General features: G+C 32.9%; 1 protein-coding gene across 1 annotated transcript in view; it reads right to left on the bottom strand.

Annotated features, from left to right (window-relative positions):
* The window catches only part of LOC108915795 (dipeptidase 1-like), a 48216-nt gene extending 30160 nt beyond the window's left edge, over positions 1 to 18056 (bottom strand). The window contains exons 1-3 of the mRNA XM_018721931.1: positions 18042 to 18056; positions 16995 to 17127; positions 9418 to 9568 (exon numbers count right to left, since the gene is read on the bottom strand). Of these exons, the coding sequence (XP_018577447.1) occupies positions 9418 to 9568; positions 16995 to 17127; positions 18042 to 18056 (299 nt within the window). The remainder of the gene's footprint in view (positions 1 to 9417; positions 9569 to 16994; positions 17128 to 18041) is intronic.
* Between the last annotated feature and the right edge of the window lie 244 nt (positions 18057 to 18300).

Here is an 18300-nt window from a genome sequence, read left to right as displayed (position 1 = left end):
ACCTCGAATTCATGATCAGCGACCCCGAAAACACCCTTATACCAAATTTGATGCGAATCTGTTATTTTTTGAAAATTTAGTCGTCCATCTTGGATCCGCCATCTTAAATTTTGCAAAATTGACCTCGGATCCGTGATCAGCGACCCCGAAAAACCCCCGTTTACCAAATTTGGCACGAATTTGTTATTTTTTTAAAATTCGTGATATCTGACCTTAATTGACCCGTTTTTTTGAGGTTACAAAAGGAACCATCAATTCTGACCGCTAATTCACGTTACGCGGGGTCTTAACTATATAAATGAACATTTGAATATAGAAAAATTTTTTTTTATTTTTCCTATCACTTTCTCATTAATTTTTGCTATTTTTTACCTGTTTTTTGAGGTTAGGAAATTCTTGTGATGTGATAGCTCAATTCTGACACCGGATTCGTGATCAGGAGGAAAAAATACTACAGATAACATAAGCCGCATGAAAAGTACAGATAACTTTTCTTTTTTGTGTGGCTGTGTTATTAGCAATTGAAAAAAGCGGACAATTTCGATCATTTTTGACCTCTTGCGCATAAACAAATTATCGGAATTTAATCGGACTTGTCTTGTTTTACAGATTTATTTAATACCTACCTTTTTTGTATAAACCTTTTTTCTCTATGAATAACAGTTTTTTTACGCGAGTCAAAAAACTACTTTTCCATAAGTTTGACCATTGTTTTAACAAAGTTTCCCAACTAGTTGATTTTTTGATATTTTCTTTATAACACGTTTCTGAACAATATTCCGCAGAAAAACTTCTAATAGTATTTTTTTCCCGAAAAAAAAGCTATAATGAGAGGCCTAATATGGCAGTAAGGCAATCAGCCTATGATCAGCTTTTCGCCCTTGGGGGTCGAATTCGAAAGGGTTGGAGGGGTTTTTGGGCTTTGTGCCCACTGAGACTTCTGATCAGCGTGTTAAGAACTACCGATTTGCCAAGTTTCAGAAAAATTGGCCGAAACCCATTTTCCATAAGGATTGAGCGTGGTCCTTTGACAATTGGCCAAATAAATTTTACTTCATTTCTCTCCTAATTCTACAAAAAGAAAACAAGTACCTAGGTAGTTTTTAAATAAGCGAATAGTGTATTAAGTAAAAAACACAAATAAATAATAAAAATAATAATTGATATTTTTTCAACAACAATCAGAGGCAGTTGTTGAAATAAAATAATTTTATTACTAACTGACAAAGAAAGATAAATTCATTGTGTACTACTGACATTCCGATTATTTTCTAATAAACACTGTTAAAATCTTATTTCGGTTAATACGGTTTCTCTTGAAAACCATAGTTTTTTAAAATTTAACAAGAGTAAAAAAAATTTAAAATTAAATTATGCTGTGAATTAATATTATTATTTTTCAGTTCGGTCAATGAAAAAAAAGTTCAGTACAATTTTAGGAGTAAGTCATCCCCAATTAACACCTTGTAGTGCGTCAATTATCTTTAAATTATAGTCAAAGAAGGCCAGTAATAAATCTAAATCATGTACCAAATTTGGTTTTTCTGCGGTAAAGTGTTGCAGAGATACTAATCGTTTTTCATTCCTTGATCCCTAGACCACTTTGATCAAGTATTTTGTGACAATAGAAACCAAACTATTACCGGCGTTTAGTTTGTCAGTGTTATTTTGTCAGTTTTACGTTTCATTTTAAAAATTTATTTATGATGATTGATTTTGGAGACAAAGTGCGTACTCATCTACTTACTACTGTCAGTAAAATTGAATTGAAATTTGCTGAGCACGGTCACGTTAAAGATTTACCTAAAGGGAGACCAGCAGAAATATCTGAAGATTCTAAACTAGACGTTTTACTAGAAACTGTAAATAATCCCCATGTAGCCGTTAATCTCCAGGAATTGTTATTTATCATCGAGATCTGTGTCAAAAATGCTCAGAAAAAATATATATCATCCTTATAAGGTTCAATTGATACATGAACTATTAGAAGACGATTTTGACCGAAGAACGCAGTTTTGTGAGCAGATAATTGAGATGAATAATCAAAACTTAGATTTCACCCGAAAGATTATTTTTTCTGATGAGGCTGAACACGTAAACAGACAAAACTTCAGATACTGGGCAACTGAAAATCCTCGTTGGTCTGTCACACACAGCATCGTCAAAAAATAAATGTTTGGGCAAGTATAGTCGAAAACCGATTTCTTGGACCTTATTTTTTAGAAGAAAATTTAAATGGAGAACGCTTCTTAGACTTTCTTCAGTTTGGACTTATCCCCACTTTAGCTGTTGTGTTTCCTAATCCACAAGATCCAGATATTACTCATAATGACATATGGTTTCAACACGATGAGGCGCCTCCTCATATTCTTGACTTAACTTTCCCTAATAAATGGATAACTTTGACTACTAAAATGTATTGAAATAAACGGACAAAACATTGAACATTTATTATAAAGCAATTGTTATTTAAATAATGTTTTATAATTAAATATTATTTTTTTCCATTTATCACATTTCAAACGTCGTTATTACGCAAACCGCTGATTTCAGAGATATGACAATGCTATACAAAAAGTGTTCAGAATTTACCGTACAATTAAAAAATGGCATAATATACAGGGTATTCCATTAAAAAAAATTAATGATGACTGCATATGTTCTTCTAAAATACTAATCGACGTGTCCGAGCGTTTTTCCGCAAAATAATTACCTGAATTTGAAACGAATTTGTTCCTTTCATAATGAACGCACTGTATATATGTGTACACATTTAAGATTCACGCTGTATACACTATTTATATTTTGAAGATTAATTGCTTATGTAAATGGTTCATTTTTTTAATTTTATTTGCATCCGCTACGGCTAGTACTAATCAGAAACGAGCCATTAAAGTCTCAAAATCAAATTATCTGCTTTTCTGATATTACGCAAACGTGTGCGCTACAGCACACCCCTCGGTATATTAATTGTATGCTCAGGGTAATCTTCTACAAAATACGAAAGGCAAAACATCAGAGGCGTTGAGTAAACAGAGCATCTTAAATCCAACAGAGGGAAATGCAGCCGAATACATCCAAGTAATTCATAATGTAAGGCAACGCAGTCCTCACTCCTTAAGACTCGAAGGTAATTCCCCTTAACAGGACGGCTGAGGCTAGCATTATGTGTAGCAACCGCATCCAACACAAAAACCCTGCAGGGAGCAACGTGGCACGCCCTTATTAAGGCGGGTTAAGTAATTTACCTCAAGATGTGGTGCACAACACAATTTTCGAGAGCCCTAGATTTCCTAAGTTGTGGCTTCTGTGTTCTTGAAGTTGGAGTTGTTTATTTGGATGTTTTGCGGAGATTTGGAGAGGCAAACAAAGGCGTACGCTGAAGTGGGGTATTATTGAGGTTATTTCGTTGATCTGCCAGTATTTTCCTTTCACGTGGGTGGGGCGAATCGCGAAAACACGGCCGGGATATATCTGGCTTATTGAAAATTGTTTGAATACATGGGGGTTGTCCGTCGAACTTTATCATCTATGTATACAGAGTGTAATGGTGGTATCTTTCAGGTGATGCCAAAAATAAAAAAAATAAGATCAATCTCTTTTCTTGAAATTTTTCCTAAGCTCTCTACTGTCTTTTAACGATTAGATGTGTAACACAGTATTTGATCATCTACATATTATAAACCATTGAAGATTGAAGTTATAATTATACTTCAGCGATTAACTAGGTATTATTTATTAACTATTAACTATCCAGTGGCGTAGAAATTAAGGATCTCAGTGGTTTCTACTATCAAAGACGGTTAATTGAAGTTATTTAAACTGTTTTTTTCACAGATTTGAATAAACTATTTCTAATCAAAATTTTTACGCCTCTTCAGTTTTTTTATAGATGAGTAAAAGTTCAAAACCCCAAAAGCTACGGCCTCACTTTTTCGTTATAGGAAGAAAATCCAGCGTTTCGAGTTCCGCTACTGTAACTTAACCATAATGTGTTCACAGAGCATCAGCTAAATAAATAATGTTAGGAGCTTGTCAGAAGTGGATCATAGATAATAGCCAATTCAAAAAAACTAAAGGAACGCAAAAGCTTGGACTGGATCTAAATAGTTTGTTAAGAAAGAATATTTTCAACATCAAATATCTTTTTCAACCAATCCTAATTCAAATTTTTAGTTTCTGTTCAAATTTGAGATATATAACGGTACTATTTTCGAAATCTACAGGATGCTTCATGGCAATCTGTACATACTGTAATAGCAGAGTAGGACAAATCCTGAATCAAAATATTTGGATATATTATGTACAGGGTATTAGAAGTTTGACTGCCTTAATTTTAACAGACAATAGAATACGTTAAAATAAACAAAAAAATCTTAGTTATATGAAATGGGTCCTAAACTTAACCATTTCCGAGAAAAAAATTATCAAAATCTCCAGTGTACAAAAGTTCGATTAATTAAGGAATATTGACATAATTGCGTGTATATGTATCATAAAATACAATGTTTATCACTTTTTTAACTTCTTTATGCTTAATTCTGAAAAATAATTAGCGTTGTAATAAATTTAAAATTCGATAAAATTCATATCGGGCAATGTGACAACGGCGCCGCGGTTTATTAACACGAGGTACTAAGGCGTCCAGCAACCACCAATACGCAATTCAGTTGGTATCTGGATTCAACCGTGTCGGAGTGTTTTTTGCGTACCACTATTTCCTTTTCTTGAGGTGTTTTCCAGCGAGTGTGCTAAAATTGGATTCGAAGGTGTCGTGCGTACATCGAAAATGGTGGTGGACATTTTAAGCATATGTTGTAGTTTGTTTTGTACTTGTGCGTTTAAAAATTAGTGAATTTTGTTTTTGATAAGTACCTACCTAAATTATTTTTAATACGTGTCATTATTTAGACGACGTGAATCTTTGGGTACTTCAATTACATAATTTGATTAAATGCTAAGTTCCTGTTTTAAGAGATTTAAAATTACTAAAATTCCAGCTAAAATTTAAGCACAACAACTTCGTACTACAAAATCATTTTATTTATTTAAAAACTGGAAAACAATTGTCTTGAAATTTACTAAATGTTTCACAATAATAGTTGTTTACATTTTTTCCGTAGGACAAGTCTGCCGCGTGCACACGTGGTGTGCATCAGCAGGTTAAGCGCTGTTGTCGCGTTGTGATGAAACTCCCGAATATTAATACTCGATGTATTTTGAATACTGTTAATCTTACGTCCATTTAATATACAACTTTTTTGTTCATTTATGGTTACTATATCTCATGTTGAATTAATGGCAGACAAACTTCTTACACCCTGTATAATGTGATTGCTGAATTTTCACCAAAATTTATTTTAGCTACAGCTTGCGAAGTATTTGCAGGAATTAATTATTTCTTTTTGGTATACACTACGTACGATTGAAGATCAATAAACTCTTTTAAGTCAGAATCGCAAAATTTCAAGATCCCAGGACCCTACTGGAAAATGTCTATTCGTTTGTAACCCCTCTGGAAGTTTCAGTCTGTATTTTTTTAATATTTCGTACACTGAAGGTACATGAAACAGTTAGAAAAATCATGCATATGCTTTTTCTGACACTTTCCCTAACTTTCGAAATGACAATGAAATCTTGGTAGCACAATTTTTTAGTTAATTTTTATATAAACAAAAAAAGTATTACAGCTAAGATATTTTGGTATTTTTTTTATTAATAATATCCTAACTTTTTAATAAAAACTTTTGTCACATCGGAATAGTTACGCCCATATGTTTTTGTATTACTTGAGTATATTGAAAGAGAAAACATAAACTTGATATTTTCATATTTCAGTTATTTGCTACTACGACTTCTTACTGTTCTGTGTTATTTTAAGTGCCTTATTGTCTATTAGTGTAACATAAAGTTTTTCAATTGTTTTGTACAATTATACAGAGAAAGTTTTTTCGACATGATAAGTGAATAAAAAATGTTCTTATTATTACCCTCAAAACCTGATGGGAAAATTAAAAAATCGCCTAAATTTGGACCAAGAACTTTTTTAAAAGGTATTATACCGTACTAACCTACGTTGTAGCTTATGCCAGTTAATATGTACCCTTCTCATGAAATGCCCTTTATATCTTCAATAGCTTTTGAACTACTTATCAAAAATCGTAATGACTAATACTTCAAGAATAGCTCTAGGAAAAAACTTTGTTTTTTGTTTGTTTTGACGAGAGGAATAAGACCTGAAAATTTAACATCCATCTTTTCAACATAAATAAAAAAACATTTGAGGAATGTGCTAGCTATTTCCTAACAATTTTACTTTAACTGTGTTCTTAAGTTGTTTAGCATCTAAAATGTTAGAATATGAACTGAACCGTTGTTGTAGACGTCAATGAAGTTTTAGGGTTCATGTTGCTTATTCAAATATTTCAAATTGAAATTCTTCCTCCGATATTAATTTCAAAGTTCTTCATATTTTCTACCCTTCATTTGCATACTTCGCCTTAAAGAGAAAGTGATAATAGTACACAAATATTTCTTATTGTTGTTTATGTAAATACATATTATTCTGTTTAATAATTTCTAGAGATTGCTACCTAAGATCAACCATCTTAGGTCGAATTAAAAACAAAACGTGATTTCTCTCATTAAAGTAAAAAAACAATAACAAATAATAAACCTTTAAAATTCTATAGATACAATTAAAAGTTTAGTGTAAATTCGCATCTATTTCAATAAAATATGCTTAAATGGATGTATTGGACATTTGTATAATTACTAGACATTGGAAATTTTGTGGCGACAATCAAATGAATTAATAGTAGTAATCTATATTGTGCTAGTAAGCGGCAATTACTCGTTGTAGTAGCAGAAATAGGCTAAATCTGTGATCAAGCCGTGTGCCGCTCTATGCTCACGATACACAATGCTACTGACTGCCACAAAAACAGGTGCCATACACTCGGCCAAACAAAGCGTCAAACTGACGCACATACGCACAAACGACAATGAGATGCACGGTCAACGTCCCTCAGCAAAAAACCTGTTCACCCGCATGCCAGGCCGACAGAGTAGGCGTTAGGGTGTTGCTAGATACGTATCGAATAAATTGATCGATGCGAAGCTTCAGATCAGAGGCAAACATGTACATATTATTGTACAATGACCCGGATAGTGGGATTACTAAAATGTGAAGTAGTCGATACTTCGATTATTTTAGACATGCGCCTGTGACCTCGGTATATGCTGAATGGTCATTTTCGTTTCTGAAATGCATATTTACCAGAAAAGATAAGTGTTTCAGCTAGAAGTGGTTTAACTAATCTAGTGGAGGATAGCTTTTCTTTAATTAACTTTAAAGGTATAGCTAATTTAAATCAATTCTCATGTTCCTTGCTCTTTGATACTAAATACCTACGTATGCTAGAGAAAACAAACTAGTATTGCCATTTATATATATTGAAAATGATGTGTTATATCTAAATACAACTATAGACGAAAAACATCCCTGACATATCTAAATCATCTAAACTTTCAAGCAAATCTATTTTAGTTTTGTTCTCAACTTTTGCAAAGATCACGCAAAATCACCTAAAATTAACTTTTTTGCATTTTAAGGAGTGCTTTTTTAAGTTGTCTCCTTTTTAAATGGAAATAACGTTAGATCTCATCTATCGTGCTAAATTGCCTGATGGTCTTCGTTATGTGAGAGCATGAGGATATTTCTTAGAAATATCTTAGAGATATAGGATATTTCTTAGAAAAATTTTTAATGGTTTCAACTTTACAAGTATGTGTTTTATTCACTAGGAGCAATTAAATGAATCATTTATAATGTTTTAAATAATTGTTAATTATTAGTCTGAAGCTATGAAGTTGGATGTTTAAAATATTTCTAGGTAGGTATTTGGTATGAAAGAGAATTATACAGGGTGATTCACAACTTATCCAAAAAAGATTGGGAATAGATGCGTCATGACTCAATATCGTAAAAATATGTTTGTAAAGTCTCTATAGTTTCTGAGAAAAAAATTATTGAACTTGTAAGTATTTACAACCCTTACATCGCTAGGCTCTCTCTCGACGTGGTGATTCCGAATACTGATCCGATTTTATGATCCGATTTTAGTATCATCGTTTTTTGTGATAGTGTTTACATTAGTTTTTTAAGTGTCAAAAATGCCTTACGTGTAGTGACGGATATCGTTTTATTTTAGGTGAAACTAGACAACATTTGTGTTATGGCGAAGCAAGACAACTTTTGTGTTAGTTCGTAGAAACTGGGTATGACGGGCCCAAATGTGATGTATGTCAAATTATTTTATTAATTAAAACCACAAATTATTAATTAATAATAACAATAGCAGTGGAATTTGCTAATAAAATAGGTGTTATAAAATTTTATTTATTTCTTTCCATGGGGAATAAATTCTTTAAATTTTTTGTCTGCTCATTTTTTATACACTTTGCCGCCGTGTCAATTGCGTAAGGATCAGTTCCATCGTCGTGCAGAAGTGTATTTTTAAATAATTTTCGAACTGACCTTTGTGTTTTTTTTTATAAAATTATATTGTATAAAATTGTGAAAGTTCCTTGTACATTCAAATTTTTTTTTTTTGATAATATCCATAGGAAGCTTCATAGAATTAAGTTGAATTTGCTCAATACGTTTAAACTAGAGTAAACATGCAGGAGCTAATAATAAAAATCATATACAGTCCGTACGATATTTTTTGTTGAGATAGAATTCCAAGAAAGGGATAGGCCAATAAAGTTCTGTTATTGGAGCTACTGTAACAATTTACATGCGCCAGAGGCGTGCCATGAAATTTTCCGCCAATGTCTTTCTAACTCCGGTGTCGAATGCGGTTAATTCCAAAAAAGTGTCGCAGGGATCTTCTTGGATTTCTATCTTAACATATATCGTAAGGACTGTACTTAAATTTAAAGCCTTCTTTTTATTTTTGTAACATTTCAGACATCTAATTCACCCGCCATTAGTTAGGTTTTGTTTAAATTTGTAAAAGTAAGCCTTTATTCGGTCACTGTACAAAGTGTCCTCCATTTCTGTTATTGAGATGCTGATTAAATACTTTCATTTAAAAAAATCGTAGACCCTTAGGAAAAATTTTATTTTGGTTTTCTGTTTATTTTTGTTTAATACAAGAGAAATTACTTTTTAAAATTTGTCGCGATATTGTTGTTAAAGTATTTAAATATTATTTCAATATTTTTCTCATATTAAAAAAGTCTATATATTCACTTAAACCTTCAAAAGCACTTTCTGCAACTGATTACATTATAATTAGGGGTTACATTATTTTCCGATTTTCTCCGAGAGTTACATCTGTGATCCAGATTAATCGACCGTAAAACGGGAAGGAATCGATAAAGTCGGGCAAGAAGAGTTAATTTACTTACCAAGGAGTGTTGCACGTCGACGTCAGGGTGAGATATCTCACGCCGACATGATAGAGCGTCCTCAGGACGGCTAAGCTCCCGGCTAAAGAATGTCCGCCCTCGACTCCAATAAGCGAGCAAAGTTGATGCCTTTTGTATGCGTCCTTAATGTCTGAAAAAGAAACAAGAGTGTAGTTCTGAAATGGGCAAGGCGCAAAATGAGTGCGGGTTGCCTTCGGGACGGATCATACATTAGCTTCATCGCCTGAAAGGCCGGATCCTGGGAAATTTGTGGGATTCGGCGGTTTTCATTTATTCACGTTTTTGAGGAGTGCACGAGATGTGAGAGTAATTGGAGCTGTCGCGTTCTTGGAGGAGTTTGCAGGGCGTTACTTTGTCTTAGTTTTGCGAATCTTTCTAAATCCCATTTGTTACGTCGCCTTGGCCAGACTGCCGACTGGATCAAGTGGATTTGGAAAAGAAAAAAATTGGTTCTACGTACGAGAAAGCAGTAACCCATGTCGATGGTATGTAAAAAAAATAAGGACAAACTGCATTTCGTGAAATGAATCCGCTGAATCTCAACCTTTTTTGGAACAAGGAATATAATACTGATCAAGTAACACAAGAATTATTCCTTGTGTAAACACAGGCTATTATCATAAAGCGGTGGTTTAGTCCAATAAGAGTTTGAACGTAAAAAAAATATTACTAGTATACATTTTATTGCACTTTGTCAGTGAAGGGTATGTAGAATGATAATAGCAAAAAACAAACTCGAAAGAGAAGATGTTAAGCTGGCAAATTGCAAACAATGGCAAAATAGTTTTTTCATTTTTTTTACTGCCCGTGAAAATCTAGACAACATATCCGGAAATTAGTTATTTTATGTTGTAGGCAATTAAATTATCTACAATTTAAGGCACCTAAAGTCATATTTCACCAATTTGTTTACTGTAAAATAAAGGTCCAATGCGGAAAAATCAGTTTTCAAAAATTGAGCATTATTGTTGCAAAAAGCGATGGATGTTGATGAGATTTATGAAAAAAGACGGTCATTTCAATGACCAACACGTGTGCCAAAGGCCGATTAGACTGACCGCGAAATTGTTGCTCCAGATTAATTAATATCGTTCGTTTGCAACTAATTGTTTAATTCACAGTCACACAAAAAAAAGTTGTCTGTACTTTTCATGCGACATATACAAGTATTATCCGTAGTATTTTTGCCTCATGATCACGAATTGAGCTATCACATCACAGGAATTTCCTAACCTCAAAACACAAATTGATTAAATTTTTAAAAACGAATTTTGCAAAATTGACTTCGGATTCGTGATCAGCGACCCCGAAAACCTCCGTATACCAAATATGGCGCGAATCTGTTATTTTTTGAAAATTCATGATATCTGACCTTAATTGACCTGTTTTTTTGAGGTTAGAAAAAGAACCATCAATTTTGACCGCCGATTCACGTTCGGCGAGGTCTTAACCATATAAATGAACAGTTGAATATATTGAGATGAAATCAAATTATTGATAGTTATTTATAAAAGTTAAATTAAAATTCTACTTGAATAAGACACGGTGAAGAGAAAGGCTGAAATAATTGTTGTAAAACTTAGAAATATATTTGATTAAAAAAATAATTTGTTAGTATTAAATAGGTTATTGTGAATTATTATCAGAGAGTCGTATTACTAGAGCAGAATCAATTTCAAAGATTTAAGTAAGTATAAAAAACATCATTTTGGTCAAATAGCGTACATGACAAAGGTATTATTGGAAAAACATAATCAAAATTAATTACTAGTAGCAAGTAACATATATCAAACGAAAGCTAAAATATTATAGTTTTATTTAATAGTAGTAATATGAGTTAGAAAAATAAATATTAGGACATATTAATGTCTAAAGTAAAAATTTATATATCAATAGGATGATAATGTCAGTGAAATGTCAAAAATAAAGTTGGATCCACAAGTCATAAAATATTACATATGAAAGTCAAATATAAATATAGAAGTAAGGAATATTTTGAAATATAAGTTAAAATTTTTGTAAATAAACTAGAATATGATTGTAAAACTGTAAAGTATAAAGTGAAGTGAAGTGGAAAAAGAAAACGGCATTTAAAAGAACAGGCATATATGTGAAAAGGCCCTAACAAGGGAAAAAATCAAGAGAGTAGGAAAAATAAAAATTTAGAAGATTATTGATTAGTTACGAGAATTTTGACAGAGAGAGGTGTTAAAAGAAGAAAAGTGGGAAAAAAACAGATAAATAGAAATAAGTATAGTGGAAAAGAGTAAGAAAATTAAAGTTAGTCAACCAGTAGAAAGAAAATTTAAAGTTGAGCCAAGAAAAGGACTCAAAAGTCCAGTCGCTTAAAGATGACTCCAAGAAGATTCCAGGAACGAGATTCAAAACGAATAAAATAAGCGGCAGGTTCCGGCTCTCCAGCAATATCAAGAAAGACGAGGATTCCAGCAGCAGGTTCCGGAAATCCATTAACAGCAGAAAGACGAGGATTCCAAGACAATATCCAGGCCGAGTACAAGAGGGAAGTCAGTTCGAAAATTAAAATATCAACAAGACATACAGAGAAGTAACTTTGTGCACAAAGTATTACAAAATCGTATAAGAAACCGCTAGCTAGCAAAAGAGATTGAAAAATACAATCTAAAAAGTCATAGAAAAATCTTTAGAATAATACTGAAATTCAAGTATTACTCGTATTTCTTGAAAATAAATTCGATATCAACACAAAATCTTCATTCCAGATTGATATTAAATAAATTTAATTTCACTATTTTAATAATTATAAAAATGTGGCCATTTTAAAATTTGACAGATATTAAGATTTGAAGTAAGCTCAGTAACACATTGAGAAATAAATTTTAAGATCAAAATTTATCGCTTAAGCTATAGGCAATACATTATAATAAATCGAATTGAATACAATTATATAAAATATTTCTCAAAGTATTATAAAAGTGCTATAGGATAATTCCAAATATTTCTTAAATTGTGTCTGACATTTCACAGTTATTGGCGCAAACACAAATACATATAACATGACCATATCCATAACAATATAAGTATATCTATTTTTCCTAGGATTTTTTCGTGAATTTTTGCTATTTTTGGCCTGTTTTTCGAGGTTAGGAAATTCCTGTGATTCTGATATTGGATTCGTGATCAGGAGGCAAAAATACTACAGATAACATATGTCGCATGAAAAGTACAGGCAACTTTTTTTTTGTGTGGCTGTGTTACTATACGTTAATTTTAGACGTTAATATCGTAGGTAAAGATTCTAATTAATTCGAAGAAACGTATCGAAAGAGAACAATTTCAAAAAGATGAAATTAACTTGCTCTTTACAACTTTACAACAATGTTATAAATAAAATGTCCCAGGGTCAAAGCCGCTCGGGAATTCGCTCTTTTTGCATTAAATAGAGCTTATTTTTACCGTAATTTAGAAAAAGAAATCTTTGTTTCCAAGATAACTTGTTTTTATAACGTTAATTGTTAATCTTACGATGAGATCAAAACAGATTATTTCCAAATGAACTTGAATCGAATACACCTATCAATTCTAACTAACAAGTAAATAAGAACAACCATTAAATTTTGAAAAGTTGTAACTTGCCATCGGACCGTTAAGTTTTAATTACTACTAATTAAGAAAATGGTAAATAGTGCATACACCTGCAAGTCTATTATAGGCACTCCATTTTTATATTATTACAACGTCTCCCTTACTGACTTGTGCATCTGCGGCGTAATTTAATGCAGCCCCGATAATATCGCTGGCGATTCATCTGGAAGAACATCATTATCAGCAACAGCTAGCACGGCAGAGACAGGACAGGAAATTGTTTCTGTAATCTGGATGCCACTTTATCATCTTTAGGTTGGTCGATAGTGTCAGACAATTAAAAAACGTGACACGGTGTCGTCCTGTTTGATAAGTCAATTGAATTTACATTACTATCAGATTGAATATGCATAGGTTTAATAAGCAAAAAGTTTTATTTTACTGAGCATATTGCTTAGGTACTAAAAATGACAACTGATTTAAAAGAAATGAAGAAGATATAGAATAATAAACTAATTTAAATAGAAAAGATAATGCTATACGATCTCTCTTAAACTGAGGAGTATCTAATTGAAATAAAATTTAATAATCATTATTATATAATTAAAAAATATATCATAAATTAAAAAAAATCTTTATACGGATCAAATAGAGTGATTCAGTCAAAATGTCATTAATTTTAAAGGAAGATAGGAAAAAATGAGTAGAATAGAATTAATGCTGAAAAATTAGTTTCAAATAATTATTATTCTTGACCGCTGATCTACAAAGGTTTATCGAGAGTGAATCTTGACCTACCGTATTCGGTCACTAACCTAGCTTTTATTGTGTTTTTAATAGTGAACGACAAACACAGACCTTTTTGCCTAGACACATGAATAGAGCTGTCAGAGGGAGCCGCAATTCAAGAGTGTTGGCTTATAGACTTAAATGAAAATAGATCATTCATTTAAGTAAAGGAAAAGTTAAGTATTTTCTCAAATTTTATTTTACTGTTAGAAACAATGACACAATTTTCTGCATACGAACAAATTTAATTTATTTATCTTATTTAAAATTCCGCTCCGCCATAATAAGCATTTACGACTACGTGAGAAATGTTACGTTTCATATTTTGAAAGGCTATTCTTGTGATTGCGACATAAAGATTTCAGTTATAAAAGACCTAACTTTTAGCTGAAACACCTGCGAAACCCCGTTCACGTATTCTTTTATTCGCGACAATGAAAGGCCGATGATTTGGTGAAGTACCTTCCATAGAGCGATATATTTCCTTCGGGTGTGATTTCTGCATTAAATGAGACGTATGAATAAGGTGGGTTGCAGCAATTTTACGACTTTTAACGTTATATATCCAAGATCTGTGCAGTTTAGAGCGACGTATCGTAAAGATAACTTCCGAATTAAAGGGGCTCATAAACGGTGAGACCTGGGGCTTATTTTAATTTATTAACTTTTGGAATTTACATAATTTTATATACCTTGCATTAAGCAAATAGGTTAGTGCGCCAAGCTAGCGACTGTGGAATTTAGGAGAAGAAGGGAACGTTGAAATATTAGAAAGTAACCACCTGGAAAACGTAAAATATAACTGTTATTTGTTAAGTTAGGATTGGCCACAAATGAATACTAATTACTTCCAATGTTGCCTTTCTATAAAGCGGTTTCATATAAGATACTAGATACATTAAAAATAAGCTGTTATTTTACCCAAGTTTGTTCTAATCTATCTTATTTACTCTTCCCGAATTCCCTACGGTTCTTGAAATCAGGGTTTAAAATTACCAGGTCATATGGGTAGTTGCGAAAGAGTAAATTACATTGCTGCTACTAGAGGGCTTAAAAAAATTTGGTTTATTTTAATGAAATCGTAATGACAGTTGTTAGTGTGTGTGTTAAACTTTATATGGTATGTAAGATGTGTGCGTGTCTTTAGCTAGTAAGTTGTAGATAGTTTTTATCGAATTATAAAAGGTCGTGTATTGTAGATATTAGATTTGCTGTAGCCCGATGAACAATATTTCATGAATTTAAAGAAGAAAGAATTCAAAAAGCAGTGCTGTTAAATAGCCTCGACGAAGACGCTTATAATTTAGCAGCAGATTTGTGTGTTCCCAAGTTCCCGAAAAGAAATCTTACGCAGTACTCATTCAAAGTTTCGACAAATATTTCATCAAGCCAACATCGATATATTTGGAATGTTACAAATTTTATCAAGCTCCGAAGAACGTGCATTAAATAGTAGCGCAATGGGCAGCTATAGTAAAAAACCTGGGAGCAAAATGTAAATTTGGACAGGCGTGAGATCAAATCCTCATATTTCTGGTTTCGACAAAGGTGAAATCCTAGATAATTTTTTTGAATTAGAAGAAAGTGTCACACTGGACAGGCCGATCCACGTGGCCAGGAAAATGGAAGTCGGCAGCCATCATGAATCGTCGCACAAGGTGAAAACAGAGCTATCTACTTCCTTATTTCATGTGACAGAAGGTCAACGAAGGGGTAGAAGAGGAGCGTCTGGTGACAATTGGCAGCAGCGTCAGGTCATCTCAAGCCGTAGTAGGTCAAATGAAACTCCGATGCGTTCTGTCAGGCGCAGCTTTTAAGAGGACAAGGTCGTCGGTGACAACAGTGTAATTATTAAAGCTGCTCAATGTGACCACCGCCTTGTGCAATTCATATCTCAATCCTCTGTTGAAGCTCTCGTTCCCAGTTGTTGGTCTCCATATTGTTTTTCACCTCATCAAACGCATATGAACTTCGCAATGGATCCCTGCAATTAGGCTTTCCCACTGAATCTTCCCACATGAAAGAGTCCAATGGGTTGAGATCCGGAGATCGCGGTGGCTAAGCCATGGGAACACCACGATCTATCCATCGATTGGTATATTTTTCATTGAGGAAATTAGTGACACTTCTTCCATAATAAGACACAGCAGTATAATGTAAAAAGAAACATCTAATGTGAAGGGGAATGTCCTGAAGTAGTAGAGGTGGATCGTTCTCGAAAAAAGCTTGGTACATCTCGCTGTTCAAATTTCCGTCGAAGAAATGTGGTCCCATAACTTTATTATTAATTATTCCAGCTCAGATGTTTATGGAGAATCTTCTCCGAAAATGGGTTTCTCAAATAGCATGAGAATTTGCCCACAAATTATCGTTGTGGAAACTGTTGTTTCCATCTCTTATAAATGTAGCTTTATCACATAAAGAGTATCTAGCTAGATGATTGCTCCACCATTCACAATACGCACTCTTTGAGGAAGATCCACGGAGAAAAGTTCTTACACCGACTGGTAATGATAGGGATGCAGTCCGTTTTCTTGTAAAGTGCCTTGCACTTTGTCCAGTAAGTATAGAAATTATTCTTCTACTAGTAGTACCAAGATCATTTTCAACATGCGCAAGCACTCCTGCAGCATTGTTTCTTCGCATAACTTCTCTTTCACGAGTCGGTTTGAGGAACGAACCTGTTAGTCGAAGAGTAGTGAAGGTTCTATTGAGCGTTTGCTTGTCTGGAAAACGGCGGTTTGGATATCGTCGTTGATATTCATACACGAAAATCATGTTCACGTATTCTTCATTTGAATAAATTAAGGCATGATTTTAACACAAATAACACAAAAGATAGAAAAGAACCAACTGTCAATGATGGCAATTAACGAACATTTTTTTTCTAATCCCAACCAAATTATTACCAAGCCCTCTAGTTGCAACAGTGTAATTTACTCTTTAGCACTACCCATACGATCTGGCAACTTTAATCCCCGATATTTCAAGAACCATTGGGAATTCGGGAAAAGTGAATGGAATCATTTTTGCTTAGAATTAATCATAGCATCCATATACGAAGTATCTCGGATATCTCGGCGGCCACACTGTGTAAATTAAATAAAAGACATATTTCAGATTTACGGCAGCGCCAGACAAAATAAGTAGCTCATACATTTCAGTCATATTCTTCCAGTAAACATGCATCTCAGTGCTATTACCTTCCGACGATGTGCACAAAGTTAATCGGGGATGATATTGCTCGGTGAGTCTCCTGATGACATCGATCTGTTCCAGAGTTAGCTGTACGGCGTCTTTATACTGGGACTCGCAGGGAACGTACGCGGCCCAAAACTGGAACAAACAAAACTGTTAGTTTAGAGAACGAAGCATTAAAATATTTAGAGTGATATCGGATCTACTGAAATAATTCAATCGTGGGTGATGTTTCATTTTGAATGTAGCGATAAATAGGGCGAAACGGCCCATGATTATTTGTGGAACACTACTGCTTCATTCAAACGTGATAAAATAGTAATTTGTGTAGCAATAGCGCGAAGGAAATAGCACTTGTAACTCAAATGGTTATCCACAGAGGCCATTGATCTCATGAGGTGGACAATTTTGCACAAAACCACATTACTTCTGAAAGTAAAAACTATTCTGATTTTAGTTTAGGTTATTTTATCTACTTGTGAGAGATGAGAATCACAAAAAGCATTTACTTTACTATTTGATTGTATTTTGTGCTACTTTGGACCTTATTTATTTGCAAAAATAGAGGAAACATGGAAGAGAGATATCATCAGTCAATTGCGTTGAAATATGAAAAAATGTGAGGTATAAAAATTGACAAACAAATAACAAAGATCAAATAAATATTGCAAATACATATGTTTTTAAATCTTTAAATTGTTCATATATTATCATATCTTCAATTTCAAAAAAATCTCTAATAGTTTTTTGAATACTCTCTATTGAAATATCAATTGAGTTACAGTCACCATTGTCAGACTTGCCCAATAATCAACATAATTGTGAAAACTTAATGATTTATAATGTTTTTATTTGTCTTTCTATAATTACATATTATTTGCTGTTTACCAAAATAATTTTTTCTTGTTCAATACAATTTAAATGATTTTTTATTTGTGTATTTTTTCTTTGTGGTTTAAAAATAATTTTCGTATGTTGAATTACATGTTCCTTCTCATCGAAAAGGTACATGTTTCAATTTATAATTTTTTTAATAAGTCGTTACCACTTACGCCTAATTCCTCCATTCCGTTTACTTCAGATTCATGTACCAAATTTTCCGAGTAAAAATCACACGGATTATAATGTGCTGAACTTGGAGGCTATGATATTGGTCAATTGCCACCTATCCTATGTATCTCGAATATGAATGTTACCATTAATCTTAGTATGTCGTTTATCCTATTTATTTTAGTTATATGTTGTTTATGTATATTTGTATAACAGTTAGTTGATTGCTATCATTATGTGTATTGTTATTTACCACTTTCT

Source organism: Anoplophora glabripennis, unplaced genomic scaffold (assembly GCF_000390285.2).
Source record: "Anoplophora glabripennis isolate ALB-LARVAE unplaced genomic scaffold, Agla_2.0 scaffold36, whole genome shotgun sequence".
Classification (NCBI taxonomy): domain Eukaryota; kingdom Metazoa; phylum Arthropoda; class Insecta; order Coleoptera; family Cerambycidae; genus Anoplophora; species Anoplophora glabripennis.
This window is presented reverse-complemented; position numbering and strand designations above follow the sequence as displayed.